At 37.9% G+C, this 18,435-nt stretch overlaps 1 protein-coding gene across 1 annotated transcript in view; it reads left to right on the top strand.

Moving 5' to 3' along the window:
• Positions 1–2,082: 2,082 nt before the first annotated feature.
• LOC125260651 (protocadherin-16-like) overlaps positions 2,083–18,435 on the top strand; it is a 105,833-nt gene continuing 89,480 nt past the window's right edge. Inside the window, exons 1-2 of the mRNA XM_048179131.1 lie at positions 2,083–2,490; positions 16,121–17,944. Of these exons, the coding sequence (XP_048035088.1) occupies positions 16,142–17,944 (1,803 nt within the window). The 5' untranslated portion in view covers positions 2,083–2,490; positions 16,121–16,141. The remainder of the gene's footprint in view (positions 2,491–16,120; positions 17,945–18,435) is intronic.

The following is an 18,435-nucleotide window of genomic DNA, read 5'->3' as shown; positions in this document are numbered from 1 at the left end:
AAGAGATGGACTAAAAGTGAACTCAAACACCTTACTGCCAGATTCTGGATAAATTCTTCAAACAGTGGTACAAGAGGATGTGGTGCTGGTCCATCAGGAGTCATTCTCAAGCTGTCTGTCTATAAGCCCTATTAAAACCCAGTCTTCATGTATTTTATAACACTTCAGCTTGTGATTCTTATCAAGTGCAGGTCATTTTTTAGGATTCTTTAGCTAACCTAAGTCTCTGAGATCCTAACACCTTGCACTTCTGGAGACTCCAGGTAGGTTGCAGCTCTGGAAAATGGTGGCGCTGGAGACTAAAGGGTTCCTGATGGTTTCACACTTAATTCTTCACCTTAATTCTTAATTATTTTGCAGTTAACATGTGTCTTTTCTTTTCCACCTGTTTTTGTCTGACCCCGCTGACCCAATGAGCATTTTGCTGTCCCTTGGTCATGCTTTAACTTTGCAATTTCTAGTATTGCATTAGTATTGCGTCCTTCTCATGAGTATTTAATAATTTTTGACTTTTCAGTCTGAGTTAAATCTCTTTTTTGGCTCATTTTGCCTGTAAAAGAAAACTTGCCTAATAATTCTGCACACCTGAATATAAGGCATTTTTCATTTCCAGCCTTCATGAACAATTATATATCACTTATAAATGATTAAAAACAATATTAATAGTAGTTATTAAGATTGATGTGGATTGGAATTGGTAAAATGTGCTTGGGAAAAAAATTGATCAAAAATCAACTTGCCTAATAATTCTGCACTCCCTGTATATATGGTACGAGAGGCTGTGTCGTGAAAAGTCACGGCTGAAGGGAGTTGTTAGGAGTGCCGCGAAGCGGAGTGCCTGCAACCCCTTCAGCCGTGACTTATTCACGATACAGCACTAGCCTCAAGTATTATAATTGCTTTTATAAAACGGTTACCACACAATACAAATATTAAAGCCAAAAATATGTATCAATGCAACTTTCATGAAGTAAACTTTCACTAAAGCCTTCCTTCCGCCGGAAAAAATAGTCCCCGACCGTGAACAGCAACAGAAGTTACATTATTATGCCATTAGTGGCGGCAAAGACTGTCTTTATGAGTGTGTCAGTCAGTAGCAAAGACTTTTACATTGAAAAGACTGAATTGTTGTGAACACGGAACAAGACGCAACTGACAAATGCTTTGATTAGCGCTGTCAGTCACGGGAAGACCCCTTAACTGTTAAAAGGACAGAATAATACATCGGACATTTAAACCGATTTTTTATTATGAACATAGGACTTACCTGAACAAAAATGCTAAATCTGAATGCAGGTAATAAACCTGGTATGTGTATATATATATATATGAGCAATATCACACGAGTAGTCTTGCGATATGGCTGTATATGGTGTATCACTGGCCGAGATGAAGCTGGTCTCGGCGGGTACACGAGCACTGAACGGCCGCTGACGACCTGGAGCTCACATCTCCGAAAACGTCTAAACAAAGTGTAAATATGAGCCACATATTTCGGGTCTAAACAACTACATTATTGCAGAAAAAACTCTTAAAACTACAGTTTGTGGTACAAGTGTAGTATTTGTAAAAATTATGATGGATTTTGTTGGCTGCCATGACAGACGCTACCAGCGAAGTGATACAAATGGTGAAAAGGTAGGAGTGCTGTTATCACTAGAATATCACAGATTCAAGAACCAGAAAGAACTGTCATATAATATATATATATAATTAAAAAATATAATTATTTATAGCTATATATAACTATAATTATTTTAAGTTGTATAAATGATACATTTTAAGTATTTTAAAGCCTATACAATTTATAATATTTAATATTCATATAGTATCATTTATATTACAAATTACAAATACAGCCTATATGCAAAAACATAAGTTACATATGTGCACCATGAAACTACATTGGAAGAAGCTCTTGAATCTGGTTCTTTGTCTTGAAACCACTTCTCCAAGGTAGAGCATGGTGGCACTACAGTCTACAGGAACTAGTCTAGTCTTTTCCTTACAGTCCTCCTCTTTTTTCCAGTGCTCCCCCTTTTGTACCGCTCCCCACGTGTCGAATATATTAGCAACCCAAATTAGGAGAGGCCGGGCCTGATGTGGGTGTCGGATTTCACTCGCGGAGGTGCGGTGTATCCACAGAGCGTCCAGTCCATGCAGCATTGGATGCTGAGGTGACCGTTATACGGAGGTGCGCGTTACTATTAAGACACAGAGGCGATCGTATGATATTCTGATCCCGTTTGGTGAATGGAATAGTGAATGCGGACCCGCTCACACCTGAGAGGCTAGGCTATTATTTGCCGGTGAAAGCAAGGAGTATCTGCTTGAGAATTTAATCTCCTTCCCATGGATTTAATGCTTATGTATTTATCTTAAAAACGATCTGTTTGCGGCTGAAAACGGGCTGGATACATCTGCATACAAATTGGATTTGAGTGAGACAACGGATGCTCTCAGACAGCGGCAGAGCTCGTTCAGATGAATGTAAGAATCATTGTCGTTATCCTATCTTTCACTATGACTCAAGACAGTCTTCTTAACACTAATTCTGACACCTCAAGCATTTGCTCAAGAGAAAACGTTGGGGTGCTGCACGATTTAGCCACATTTTTATTGATCATTTCACTCATTTACATATCTGTGTGAGCAAAACCAATCGCTTCTTTGTGTTTGCAAGAGTGTGGCTTCATTCATTCTCTTTTACCCGAAGAAGTGACTGTATTCGTCCGCCTATTTCATGTCAGCTGGTTAAAGCATTCAGCTTGGATGAGTTAAGCAGGAAAATTAATGTTTCCTAAATGGACCGACACGTAACTCATAAGATATTGCCTCTAGGAACAATTTAAGAAGCTAAACCAAATCAGTAAAATGATCTAGACCTACTTATTGTTTAGTTAATTAACGAGTGAGAATTCATGTTCTGTTCAGGTGTATTCCCGCAGGCAGGGTGCAATAGGGGGTGATGGTTATGCTAGTGGCTGTGGGGTCTTACTGTACCTGTTAAAATATATTCGACAGTTGGACATGAAGGCTATATTTTTACATAGTCTACTCCACAAGGAAGGTGTCAGTGGCTTTTCAAACAACAGAAATCGCGTTTCCTTTAGCAAAAATTACATCAACAAAAGTGTTGATAGCCTAAATACAGTAGGCGTTTTTTGTTGCTGCAAAACAATTAGGCCTGCTGTAATTAATCACTTTAACATATCGCAGGCTATAGCCTAAAATAAACAATTGTTAAGTTTTGAATTTGCGTGAGTCAAACTTCAAAAGATTGAGCTCCAAAAGCAATTAGGCAACTTAAAAATAGTTGACTCTGAAAGTCACTTCATAATTCACACTCTGTCCGCGGGTGTTTAAACTAACGTCCACGTTAAAAGATGTTTTCTGATTGTATACTGTGGGCACAAAATCGTTCCTACCTTCACTCAACCAAGTATACGGTCCTGGATCCTACACTGAGCCACTATCTATTCCTCGCACGTAAACCGAACCGTTCTCAGTAAATGAACAAGCGGAGATCGGTTTCTTCTTGAGCGGCGAGGCGTGCATTCTCCGAAAACAGACTCCTATTTTTTAACAAGAGACATATGTTTGAGTTTTTGTAGGATTACCAGTTTTTTTTGCTCTCTTTCATCGTCGACTGCGGCTACCGGACGCGTAGCTATAGTATGTGCCTGCATGCAACGTAACTGCACGCACCTCACGGCATCAGAGCATGCCTATTATTTAGGTCCCTCATTCAAACTACACAGGCTGTAATTAAGTATCATGAGCGTCAAGTTAAAAGAGAAGAGAGCAGTTCGCTCACTCATGTGTGAAAGGCTGTAATAGTGGTGGAACTGACAGAAGTAGCACTGAGGGGTTGTGTGCACTCCACAAGTACTGGGAAGTACATGCTATGTGACTGCAGATGTGTATATGTGTAAGAACTTGCCAGTTTTGCTATGGGACCTCACTGTTGAGTTCTGTGGTGATTGCTTCAAGACTGCACTGCTTTAAATCCCTCCATTTATGCAGTGCTTAAAGAGTGATGAAAGAGAATACAGAACTGGGACTTTTCATCATCACACATAATATAGTGATACAAACAGCGAAAAGTCCCAGTTCTGTATTCCGTTTCATAACTCTTTGCATGTATAAGTGGTGGGGATTTTTCAGTGACCTTTCTGGAGATTATATCGGTATGCCTGTAGGTGGCAGCAAGCGTTTTTTTTTTTCTTTCTAATATTATGAGTGAGTACATGAATCATTCACTGAACTGATTCGTTAACCAAGCGCTAGTATATGCGTTGCAACAGTAAAGCCCAGTTTCACTAGTGCGTTTTCGTTTTAAAACGAATAACTTTTGCTACGGTTATGCCTCTCGTCTACACTATGCCGGCATTTTCGAACCTCGACTTTTGAAAACGCTACAGACCCCGTTTTAGTTTGAAAACGCCGGGGTTGCGTTTCAGTGTAAACTTTGCGTATCCTTGACAGTCGTGTAAACAATAACATGGAGACTGAACTGCAATATTTGCTGGCTTTGTCATTTTTAGCGGCCGTTGTGCAGTTAAAATCTGCATTTATTTTAATACTGCAGCTGCCTACATGCACAAGAGGCAACTGTTTACACTTGTACGCGCATGCCCAGTGTGCATGAACGGTCATGTGACGTGCGTTTTCGGTCATGTAGTGTAGACGGAGATCGTTTCTGAAATGCTGTGGAAATGCCAGTGCAGACGAGGATCATTTCATTTTAAAACGCCATTGTAAAACGAAACGCACTAGTGTAAACAGGGCCTAAATCCTGCTTTAGCGGAAAAAAAAATTAGGCTATCTAAGGCCACATCCACACAAGGCCAGAGCTTTCCCTATCCAATCTTTTTTCCCCTCATCTCAAGAAATATCTGCGTACACACAAAACCACTGAAACCAACTCAAAACGATGTAGTATACATGCCAGATCAGTATGTGGCGCGGTAATTCTGCCACAGAGATACACTAAAAATGGAGAATAAGACTTGCGCGCTGTATACAAACTTTAGTAAAGCGTAGAAATAAAGCTTTACTTTGGTAAAGCTAATAGGCTCAGTAGCTTCTACAGCACGAACACAAGCATGACTGATTGACTGTCAGTCGTGATTGGACGCAAGCTCTCAACTGGGTGGGATTTTGAACAAACAGTGATGCACAGCGCTTATAATTTCAAATCAGCTCGGCGATGGTCACTGGACGTCTGTCTTTAATAGCAAAGCATTAGAATTTCATAATCGCTGCTCTTGCAGTTATGTGCTTGGTTATTCTTACATTTGTTTGGCATTTGTTTGAGAAGCAGATTTAATGAGCAACATTACAGACACAATTTCTTAGTAATCTCACAAAATCTTAGTACATATTTTGCCATAATAAGTAGGCTAAGTGATCTGATATCTGTGATTCCTGTCTTTTACAAATCACAGGTTTGGTTGAAATATACTTAAAAATGATCCAGGTCTATTTTCAATATCTTCATACATTTTTTTTTTTTTTTTATCAGTACCAAATAAAGTACAAATGTGACCATGACTGTTCTGGAACCTCTTTTCCTGCATCAGATCATAGCTGATGTCAGCAGCGCTGGGCACATGTGCTGCCTCAGCGTGAGACACGTTATAAGGCAGTAAAAGAAAGACATACCCAGTGAGGGGGAATCTGTTCATACTGTTGTCCATCAACACTTGGAAACTGATCAGAGGCAACACATGGGGGGAGAGGAGCTGCTTGATTTAATTAGAATAACCAAAAGAGAATAGGGTGTGTGTTTCAGTAGGAGGGGATTTGAAACCACACATGACCACTTATTGCTTGAGGATCATTTGTGCAGCTTATGTACTTTGTATTTCGTTGAATGATTTCTATTTAATATGAATGTGTATTTGCCACCCTTTTTTTTTTTTTTTTTTTAAAGACATTGAAACTCTAAGATTAGAAGTAAGGTCTGAACTCTTTGTTGGTCTAAGGGAAACCACGATTAATCTGTTTCCTGCAAACACCGCAGTCGGAAAGGGGAGAAATAGCCCCTTTGCTGAGTGATTTCCCTGTCTAGATGTAAGATCTCAAGGGTGTATATCCATTTCTCTTTCCTTATTTTCCTTATTCCTTAATTGAAGCCTTATAATCATCCAAGAATTGTTCTTTGGAGGAAACTGTTTGTGTGTGATTTTATGCACTTGCCATATCTAACAAACAAAGTATGAAAACATTTAATTTCTGAAGTTATTCTTGGATGTGCCACAGAATGACTCTCCCTCCTCCCTCCATTGAATTGATGACCAAAATTCAACCTTTAGGCTCGTTGGAAATACACGACTCTACCTACATTTTTTGCAAAACGTTTAAAACGTACCTATACATACAGTTCACTGCAGTTTCCAGCTGAAATGAACTCTAATCTATAGGAAGTGAAACGCCAATAAATTTTTTTCATTTTCACAGCAATTATGAAGGGCATATGATCAACTAATAAAGATTTGTTTTCATGCAGTTCCTTGCACAATATGGCTATGTTCCGACTGCAGGTAAATGTGGCCCAAATCCGATTTTTTTGCTCTTATGTGACTCAGATCTGTTTTTCTCATGACAGTGTGAACAGCACAAACCACATATAATATGATCTTATCAATTCCGATTTGGACCACTTCCATATGTGGTCCTAATTCCGATATAGGTCAGATGTTTTACAATGCGACCTCAGTCTGAACAGTCAAATCGGATTACATGCCACTTTTACGTCACTTTTCATCACAATTCTGCGCTCATGGGAGTCACTTCAAAGGTTTTACATACCCAAAGTTATCAAGACAGTTGCGAAAGGTAGTCAGTGGAAGGACAGTGATGTGTCAGAACTCATAAGTATTACAGTGATAGCTATATACAAGCAAAACATGAGGGCTCGTATCATAAATGTTTAAAAGCTGCTTTTTTTCACAGCCTCATCTGTTTTTTATATTACCTGCACATAAATTCACACTATAAATAATAACTAAAAATAATAATATCCGTATTTACTTCCGTATGACAGCGTGTTGCGTGATGTCTTTTTTTATTATCATTCTTTTGCGCATGTGGTTCAGTCCAGGACCATGATTGGTTCACACTGGATTCTGATATTGGCCACATTTAAAACAACAATGTGAACAGCTATAAAAAAAAAAAAATGCAGTATGAACGTAGCCAATGTTAAGCCCTCTAAACGCTTAGTGCATGATTTGTAAACTAATACAGTTTGATGTTTGCATCACATAATCCATTTGTATGGCTTTTCTGACTTAGTAAACTTGCTCAGTAGCTCACCTGGTACAACAATGCACTTGCGATGTGGTCAGTTACAAGTCCCATGAAAAAGGAATCATGATTCAAAAGCTCCAAGACTTGTAGAAGCAAGTTAAATGGCATTCAGTAGATTTGATTTTATCTCACTTTTGCTTTTAGTTAACACTATCGGTTTGATTTAGTGTAGGTGTTAAGTTATTATCAAATGCGATTAAGCATTAACCTTTTAGCAGTACTCACCATGCATTTTATTATCAAACTGCCACAATGTGTTTCACTTTGAAAGTGTCGCGAAACATGCAGGAAGCATAATTTTGCTGAAATGTCGCCACACGCACTTTTTTTCCAATGAGCCTGGGTTAGAGATATAAAAACAAGACCTTTTTTTCTTTTAAATGTACTTGCTGTTCTAACTTCCCTTACACTCCAAGATAGGTAACAAAAACTATCTAAAACACTTTGTGTCTGCTAAATGTTCTGTTTTTAATTAGCTTACCTAATGGTTTCTATTGTTGGATTTTGGAATCGGCTCCCTGGCACTTTGGTTAGAGCCAAGCCATTATATTTAAGTGCTCAAGTGGCTTTTCTCCTGGGAAAGGTTTCTTTTTTCCATCTATGAAGCATGTTCTTGCTAAGTCATTTGACCAAGTGGTGATCCACTCTACTTGAGTGAGGTTGCTATATACCCTTTCAATGTAATGTGCAACTATTCGTCTTTGCTCTTATTTGTGTGCTTTATATTTAAATACTTATAATAAGCCAAACCAGGCTAGTGAGACACACAGAGCACTCAAAAGGCTCTGAATGCTTTGCTCTGCTCTCACCTGAGATGCTCATTTACTCAGCAGTAATGTCATTGAATCATTGAGAGCTTCATTCACGATACTCCAATGGAGTGTTCAATGCTGTCTAAAAGCCCTTGACAGCATATTTATTCAGAGTAGCAAACTTCAGCATGGTGGCACTGTGGCTTTGTTTGTGCTGTGTTTTATTTTTCAATGTCCAGTAATGGTAGTTGTTCTCAAGCATCAGCACTGTCAAATGGACTGGAAACATGCATGTTTGTAGATAAGGTCCGAATTTGGACAAGTCAGTGTACAATTCTACTGAGGCACAGTTCCTTTTCCTTAATAGAAAATACCACGGTGCCGGTGGTGGTTGCTCTGGGTGAAGGCCCTCTGTAATTCTAATTTAGACAAACATCTGTTCTATACATTTTAGCATTAACTACCCCATTAACGTCTAAGAAGTAAAATATGTTGGTAGTTTGTATTGGTCACATAATTTCTTATGAAATTGACACATCTTTAGTATGTCATTAAATCTAGTATTAAAATATTCCTTCCAAGTATACAGAATATTTATTCTGCATTTCTTTTTTTCCCTTTCTTTTCTTACTTATTTGGTTTTATCATATGCATTAATTTTTTTAATAATTTGTTTTAATTATTCTCAAATGTTGAACATTTAATTACAAATTGATGTGTAATTTATTTTAAATATTCAAATATGTATTTATTACGGAAGAGGATTAGGGCCAAGCAATAATAAAAAAAATAAAACCATCTCGAGATTAAAGTTGTTAAATTTTGAGAAAAAAATCTTTAAATTTCGAGAAAAAGTTGAGATAAAATGTTGAGAATAAAGTCATTAAATTACGAGAAAAAAACTCGTTAAATTTCGAGAAAAAAGTCGAGATAAAATGTTGAGAATAAAGTCATTAAATTACAAGAAAAAAGTCCTAAATTACGAGAACAAATTCATTAAATTATGAGAAAAATGTCGTTAAATTTCGAGAAAAAAGTCGAGATAAAATGTTGAGAATAAAGTCATTAAATTATGAGAAAAAAGTCGTTAAACTACGAGAACAAATTTGTTAAATTACGAATTTGTTCTCATAATTTAATGACTTTTTTCTCGTAATTTAATGACTTTATTCTCATAATTTAATGACTTTATTCTCAACATTTTATCTCAACTTTTTTCTCGAAATTTAACGACATTTTTCTCATAATTTAACGAGTTTATTCTCGTAATTTAACGACTTTTTTCTCGTTATTTAATGACTTTATTCTCAACATTTTATCTCGACTTTTTTCTCGAAATTTAGTGAGTTTTTTCTTGTAATTTAACGAGTTTATTCTCAACATTTTATCTCGACTTTTTTCTCGAAATTTAACAAGTTTTTTCTCGTAATTTAATGAGTTTATTCTCAACATTTTATTTTGACTTTTTTCTCGAAATTTAACAAGTTTTTCTCAAAATTTAACAACTTTAATCTCGAGATGGTTTTAATTTTTTATTATTGCTTGGCCCTAATCCTCTTCCGTAATTTATTCATCAATATTTCTTTTTATTTAATTTAATTTTATGTGAATGTAAAATGTTCTGTGGTGGTGATACATACTGTATACAGTACTGTGTTACAGTGATTTACCTAATATCTAATATCTGTCTAAATGTTAAACCAGTTAAAAAGTAAAGCGCTTTTTTTTTTTTTTTTTTTTTTCAGTGATTTTAACATCTGAAGCAATTAGATGTCAGAGACGTTTTATCACAAGTAGTCTAATACCCAGTTTAGTGTGTATAGTGAGACAGTGTGTGCTGTATGTAACCTGGGAGACATGGGAACCTGAGATGTGGCATCTCAATGTTCAACGTTTGTTAAGCAGTACGTCACTGCTTATTAATAATTCAGGAAACTTGTCTCTCTCACAGTCTCCCTTTTCCTGTTACATCCCATTCCTCGAGAAAAAGCATGCTATACACCCGACCCCGATCATAACAGGGAGACCGCAGGTTGTTTTTTTCATTCACTGCAGCTTTCTCTTTCTTAGAGCACACAGTGTATAGGCAAAATAATGTTAATCTGATTACTTTTTTTTATTTAACCATGGCAAACCACTCAGGGAAAGGTAAATAATTTAATGTAAATTAGTTTTTTACTTGTGACATATATCCCAATGAAACAGCTTTTTTGTTGTCAGTTGTGGAGGATATATAGCCCCACCCTACGCCGAGACATACATCATGAAGAGAACAGATGGCACAGATAAATCATTTATAATAAACTTTCTGTCAAAATTAGAAATGTCAATTATGATTACATGGTCACTTTAAGACATGTTGGACTTTTAACAAACCTGCGCTGTGTTTCCCGAAACCAACTATGGTCGCAAGTTCCATCATTACCAACACAATTCAACGTAACTTGCGACCATAGTTGGCTAACAATGCTTTTGGGAAACGTACCCCTGTATATATATATATATATATATATATATATATATATATATACAGTTGAGCTCAAAAGTTTACATACCCCTTGCAGAACCTTTGAAAATGTAAATAATTTTAACAAAATAAGAGGGATAATAAAAAATGCATGTTATTTTTTATTTAGTACTGTCCTGAGTAAGATATTTTACATAAAAGATGTTTACATATAATCCACAAGACAAAAAAAAAAATGCTGAATTTATAAAAATGACCCCGTTTAAAAGTTTAGATACCCTCGATTCTTAATACTGTGTGTGGTAACCTGGATGATCCATGACTGTTTTTTTGTTTTGTGATGGTTGTTCATGAGTCTCTTGTTTGTTCATGAGTCTCTTGAGCAGTTAAACTGAGCTCTGTTCTTCAGAAAAATCCTTCAGGTTTTGCAGAATCTTAAGTTTTCAAGCATTTTTTTGCATATTTGAACCCTTTCCAGCAGTGACTGTATGATTTTGAGATCCACATTTTCACACTGAGGACATCTGAGGGACTCAAACACAACTATTAAAAAAAGGTTAAAACGTTCACTGATGCTCCAGAAGGAAACCCGATGCATTAAGAGCTGGGGGGTGAAAACTTTCAAACAGGATGAAGAAGTCCAATTTTTTCTTATTTTGTTTAAATATCAGATTTTTTCATTTAGTACTGCCCTTCGGAAGCAAAAGAAGATATTTTCACATTTCCTGGAAGACAAATTAAGTACAATTTACCTTGATATTCAAATTCAAAAAGTTTTCACCTCTCGGCTCTTAATGCATCATGTTTCCTTCTGGAGCATCAGTGAATATTTGAGCCTTTTTTAATAGTTGTGTTTGAATCCCTCAATTCTCCTCAGTGTGAAAAGACGTGTCAAAATCATACAGTCACTGCTGGAAAGAGTTGAAATATGCAAAGATTGCTGGAAAACCAAAGAATTTTTGGGACCTGAAGGATTTTTCTGAAGAACAGAGCTCAGCTTAACTGCTCGGGACAAACAAGGGACTCATGAACAACCATCACAAAACAAAAAAACAGTCATGGATCATCAGGTAACCACACACAGTATTAAGAACCAAGGGTTCAAACTTTTGAACGGGGCCATTTTAATAAACTCAGCTATTGTCTTGTGGACTATATGTAAACATCTGTTATGTAAAATATCTTACTCAGGACAGTACTAAATAAAAAATAATATGCGTTTTGTATGATCCCTCTTATCTTGTTAAAATTATTCACTTTTCACAGATTCTGCAAGGGGTATGTAAACTTTTGAGCTCAACTCTCTCTCTCTCTCTCTCTATATATATATATATATCTATATATCTATATATATATCTATATATATATATATATATATATATATATATATATATATATATGTATATATATAAAACACTGAAAATTAAGTATGAAAACTGCGTAGCTTTCACTGATGATAAAGGAAACCTGTGTTTCTTGGGTGGCTAGCATGAGAAATGTCTCACCTGAACTTGTGGGGTCACTGCTTTAGCCCAAACCTTGTTTTTTCTGGACTTGCCTCTGATTGGAGAAGGACATTTGGAAACATTTCTTCCTTGCTTTTTTGCCACAGTGACAAACTCCATATTTCCAGTTACTTTCTCAGGAAACCACATATCCTATTAAACCTGTGCCACAGAGAGACCATAAAAACCCAAACTAGTGTGTGCTTGTGTGGAGAGAAATGTCCAGAAAGCTATATTACACCAGTTCCTTAGGATTACGTCATTGTTGTCCAAACTGGGGGACAAACCTTTCATTCACTCACCTGATGATGGAGGTTGTTTTTAGTCATGAGATCTTTCCTCAGCCCATGTTTGTGTGTTAACTGAGAAATTTATGTTTTCTTGGGACTGGTAAACCTCCCTTGAACCAATAGCAAATTCTCTATAAGAGATTTAGAGTTGGCATTGGTTTTAACCTTGAACTCACTCTTGATGTCTTAAGCTGTTTTGTTTAAGTGCATTGAGGGTCTTTACACGCTGAAGAAATTAGTAGTAATTGCCCTCAGAAGTGTAATCTCGGCCTTTATTCAAACGCGGTACAGATGACAGCTAAAAGCGTGTGTTGACTACCATGAGCTCAGTGAGTGAGTCACTGGTAAAGCACGCTGATAAGGGTTTTTATTGGACCTCATATGTTTAGGATTTTGTAAATGTACTGTATGAATGGCTATCTTTGTAGAGAATTGAGTTTTCTTTGAGATATAGAGCGTTACAAGTCTAGTGCAGTTTCATACCAGGCACACAAATAGTCTCAATCAGTAGATCTCAACTGATTTTGGTTTAGGATTTTACATTGTATGACCAAATGTTTGAATCCCATTTTATTGATTGTATATATATATATATATATATATATATATATATTAAACAGATTAAATTGAGCGTTTTTGCATTTAGCATTGTTTTTTCCTCCTCCCAATTACTTCAATAATGAAATAAGTTTTCGTCCAAAGTAACCCCTATATTTATTTTACTGAATTACTTGGACTTTGTTGCAATATTATAAAGCATTAGCATCTTTAAATATTCCTTGCATTTTATTTAAAGGATGCTCAGTGACCTGATCCTTCTTTGCTCATCTGTCACCTGCTTTCTCAGTCTTAGCGTAGCTCAACTGCCATAAAAACCAACTAAGCCATTCTTGTATCAGTTGGGATCTTTTACTAAGACCCGCTTGCCACCTTTACCGTTAAACCAACCAACTCCAGCCTCTTGACGACAGCTGGACGGCTAAAAGCAGAAAACCCAAGGAGGTCTGGCACTGTGGTTGTCTAAATACTGAAAACTGAGCGGGAGTGAATTCCATACCCATTTAGCCTGCGGAAACTGTGGCAACTGCTCATCCGTATTCAGTCATTTCAGGCCCATCATAAGCATAGGTTTTGGTGAAAGATTTCTTATTCGTCCCTCAAATAGAGCCAAGATTCTTAAACTGATATATCCTACCCTGGATTGGTTTCTGCATCTTTTTCATAGCGCAACATGAATGTAATCACTCACAGTTTGACTGTTCTAATGCTTCTAACAAAAGTAATTAGGCTATCAAATTAGTTTTAAGATGTGAGTTTGAATGTCTTGAGGAAGATTCTCAAATCTCTGCGGTCTAAAATGTCAGTAAGCTTTGGCTCTCTGCTTCTGCAGAAACGTTGAATAGGACAGCCGGCCCCCCACAGGTTTTCCTCAGACGCCTCTGTCAATCACTCAGTCTGGCCTCTGTTTATTCAGAGAGATCGTGATGGAGAAACCGTCAGCTCCACCGGCCCCCTCGGCAACCTTTTTATGCTATGTATTTTAATAAGCCGTTAAATATAAGAATGAGACACATTGTGGTGCAATGCATCGTGGGCCTCCATGATCTCAGAATCTGTTTAAATTGGCTCAAAGTGGCCCCCAAGTGCCCCACAATCTCTGCTACTTTCATTAGACTGAACATTGGGCCCACCACACAAATACCTATAGGGGGTCTCCTGATCCTAGAATTGTAGGTTTGAGGTTTTAATCCCAGATACAACAGTTTATTGTCTTATAATGATCACTTAAATTGAAACACTTAAATTGTGATTTGTGTTTCAGATCACTCATGTGATAAAAACTGATGGTCATTGCTGTCTTTGTCCTAGATGTCCTTGGACGTGTGATTTGTGTGTTAGTTACACATGTCAGGCTAAGACCGTATCAGAAATCACATGTTAGTGAAGGTCTCAGATAGTTGATTAGGACAGACCGCATGGAGCCCTGCTGGTCATCTGTGTTTGTGAGGTTAATTGTTTGTAAATGCCTGCTATTATAGGCACAGAACCACTTGAATGTGTCATACACATAGGAAAATTGGTTCAGAGAGTAGACATCTGTCCGTGTAGTGTTAATATTTGTGATAAAAAAGGTAAGAAGCATTACTTTTACATCATCTATCTCTTTCATAAACCTATTGACTCATTGTGGCCACTAGAGGGAGTCTGCTTGAAAAGCCTTCATGTGGTTTTATCTGGAGGGCTTCTTCCTTGTTAAAAAATGACACTGAAGTCCAGATTCAATATTTCTTTTCGTCCTTCAGTGAGTTCTGTGCGTCTCACTGGAGAACTCTTAAACAGAACTGACAAGGACAAATTGCATTTGTAATCCACTTATGTATAGAGACCACAACTGCCCGCAGTGATGATTTGCCATCATTATGCATTGAGGTTTGGATAATGCAGACTTTACCAAGAGATACTCTACTCAGCGCAAGTGCAAAGACTCCTGAGGTTTGTTGTGATTCCAGCCAAAGTAGTATAATTTTCTAATTGTGCTAGTACACTTCTTCAGTGGCGTATAAAATATCATCCCAAGTCTGACCATCTGTAGCAGATTGCTTCACAGAGGATTCAGCCTTCACACATATGACAAGAGAAGAGAAGCTTTCCAAACACATGCTCCAAACTCCTGTCTGGCCTTTCTGTCTGAGTAATGTCTTTCTGTCTGCTCAAAATTAGCGGCTAAGTTTTACTCTTTAATATGGCTTTAATTTTTTTTTTTTTTTAAGTTTCTTAAAAATCAGCTTTAATGCTTTTTTGTCTGGTTTTGGTTTGAATTGACTGTACTCAACGGATGAAGAATAACCTGCTAAATGAATAAATGTACTCAAAGAATATTATGTCAAAATCCCAACTAAAGGTTTGTCAATGTGTTGGATTATAGTGTCAAGCAAGACAGGCTTTTCCTGCAATCTGGTGACCACCCTTTCAAATATGATTCTATATGATTCTATGCCACATGTCGTTACTGTTGGTACCAAAGCACAACTATAGGCGGCCATATTCGTAACATCCTGGGCAGCCTTTTACTGTACAGTTATGCAAGTAAAGTTGTTATATTACATTCCAACAACATCTCAAATCAGGAATAAAATATGACAACAATGGTATCATAAATTGTGCTTTTTAGGTTATCATATTAAAAGAAAAGTCTGATCCAGCTAATGGGCGTATGAGTAAACAAATGTGATTGGCTCTTTTAATAGTAAGGCAGAACTACAGCCACAATTTTTAGTGTTACATTTTCTTTTGTTTGTATATGTACAAGTGGCTCATCTGCTATAATTTATCTGATGGTACCCTTTCATCTTAATATGACTGGAAAGAACATATATTTTCCATTCATAATAAGAAAGCAAATTAGGATTTATTGTTTTTTTTTTTTTTTTATGTAAAAACAATTTACAAGAGATGTCTTGATTATAATCAAGGTTTATTTTTTGATGTTTTATACACTAAGTAATTAAAGCAGTTAGGACCATCCGACAGCATCAGAGATAAGGCTTTTTGGAGCCATGGGAAATATATGCATGTGGATTGTATTTTGAAAAGGCGTAGTGCATGATTAAGAGCATGTACAACATATCAAAGCCATATACTTTTTTACTGCCTTGACTGGGGGAAGCCTCTCCTTTTTGAAGCAAACGCACCCCTTTCTCATGCATTCCATTGATTTGGATTGGTATTTATGTCATAATATTGTGCAGTGCTGTGATTGTAACAATCTGCTCCTCTCCTGTTTTGCAGGTGTGAAGAAACCTTGGCACGATGACTCTGTTTAATGGCTTTGGGAAAAACACATGTGGACAGTTCCGGATGTGGGTATTCTGGAGGCTAAGGATGCTTTTGGTGCTTTGCGTAGTAGTGGAACTGTTAACAGTAATGGTTGGCGGAGAGGATACACAAGGTATCTTAGAGCTTCAATTAGATGAGGAGCAACCTGCAGGGACGATAGTGGGTGACATTAGCGCTGGTTTGAAACCTGGAGTTACAGCCTCTCTTTACTTCATCTCTGATCACGAAGGCACCGGCATTGGTAATGATCTCCACATCGATGAAAACACAGGCATCATCAAGACTGCCAGGCGACTTGACCGAGAGGAAAGAGACCATTACAGTTTTATAGCTGTCACTATGACAGGGTTCACAGTCGAGGTCTTCATCACTGTAAATGATATCAATGACCATGCCCCCTCATTCCCCAAGAAGAAAGCCTCTTTGAAGATCCCAGAGCAAACAGCAGTGGGAACTAAGTTCTCTCTTGAGCCAGCCACCGATGCGGATAAGGATCAGCTTACCGTACAAGGATATCAGATCAAAGAAGGCAATGTAGGACAAGTGTTCCGACTCGAGACCAAAAGAGCTGCAAACAAAGTCCTTTACCTTGACTTGGTGGTCAATGGAGTCTTGGACCGAGAGAAGAGGTCCTCCTACTCCTTGGTGTTGGAGGCCTTTGACGGTGGATCTCCAAGGAAGACTGGACAGATGAGTCTTGCCGTCTTGGTGCAGGATATCAATGATCACGCTCCGATTTTCAACCAGAGTCGTTACAATGCCATCATCTCTGAGAGCCTTCCTCAGGGCAGCAACATCCTGCAAGTTTTTGCATCTGATGCTGACGAAGGAGACAACGGCCTTGTATTGTATGAGATAAACCGAAGGCAGAGCGACCCGGATCGCTACTTTGTCATTGACCCTCGCTCTGGGATCATTACACTCAATAAGCCTTTAGACTACGAGGTGAGGAAGGTTCATGAGCTGGTAGTGCAAGCCAGAGATAATGCGAGCCATCCAGAGATCACCAATGCCTTTGTTACAATCCACGTTCGAGACTTCAATGATAACCAGCCAACCATGACCATAATTTTTCTCAGTGAGGACGGCTCACCCCAAATCTCTGAAGGTGCTCAGCCAGGCCAATACGTTGCAAGAATCTCTGTCTCGGACCCTGATTACGGCGAGTACTCCAATGTCAATGTGTCTCTTGAGGGAGGTGATGGGAAATTTGCCCTGACCACTAAAGACAGCATTATCTACCTCATCTACGTGGACCAGATTCTGGATCGAGAAGAGAGGGATTCTTATGAGCTTCGTGTCATGGCTACTGATTCTGGAACCCCGCCCCTTCGTGCAGAGTCCTCGTTTACAATTCACGTCACCGATGTAAATGACAACCCACCTCTCTTTGAACAACAGGCATATAAGCAGACCATACCAGAAGTTGTCTACCCAGGTAGCTTTGTGCTGCAAGTGACCGCGAGGGACAAAGACCAAGGTCCCAATGGTGATGTCCGCTACAGCATCCTACCAGACAAGAAAACGCACGCCAGTTGGTTTACCATTGACCCCGTCACAGGTATCATAACCACTGCAACCAAGCTGGATTATGAGACAGACCCAAAGCCAAGTATCAAAGTAGTGGCCACTGATGGAGGACGACCCCCGTTATCCTCCACTGCACTGGTAGAAATAGCCCTCCAGGATAGTAACGATAATGAGCCAGTGTTTGGAAGCAGCTTCTACAATGTTTCCATCAAGGAGAACACATCAGCGGGGACCTGCTTCCTTGAGGTAGGAATTATGTTTTCCTTTTATGTTTTGTACCATATTCACCTGCTTCACTTGTATTATTTCTGTGATTTGAATCTCTATGATTGTTTTGGGCATGATTTTTTTCAGGTTTTGCAGTACTAAATCTTGTAATTTTACTCACCAAGACAATTTGTAATTATGACATATGATTAGCAGATGTTATCCTCTCATAGAGAATTGCAGAAAGAGCCACTTGGCAGATGGTAAAATTGTGCTTTGTTGTTCTTTTGAAATGTTGGTTTAAGTCTGTTGCCGTGATAATTGTTGTCACCATGTGGCAACTGGGCCAACTGTGTTCTCAAGCTGTTGTTACCCCTGTGGAAAAGAAATGAAAATTGGGGCATGTTTTTTCTTCAGTTTTTTTTTTCACCCAATAATAAGCAATTCTAGACTTCAAAGGACCTCCGTAATGTCCGTTTCCAACAGAAGCATCTGTTAAAAAATACCCTCCAGAACAAACTTTTTAGATA

This window comes from Megalobrama amblycephala, linkage group LG2 (assembly GCF_018812025.1).
Source record: "Megalobrama amblycephala isolate DHTTF-2021 linkage group LG2, ASM1881202v1, whole genome shotgun sequence".
NCBI lineage: Eukaryota > Metazoa > Chordata > Actinopteri > Cypriniformes > Xenocyprididae > Megalobrama > Megalobrama amblycephala.
This window is presented reverse-complemented; position numbering and strand designations above follow the sequence as displayed.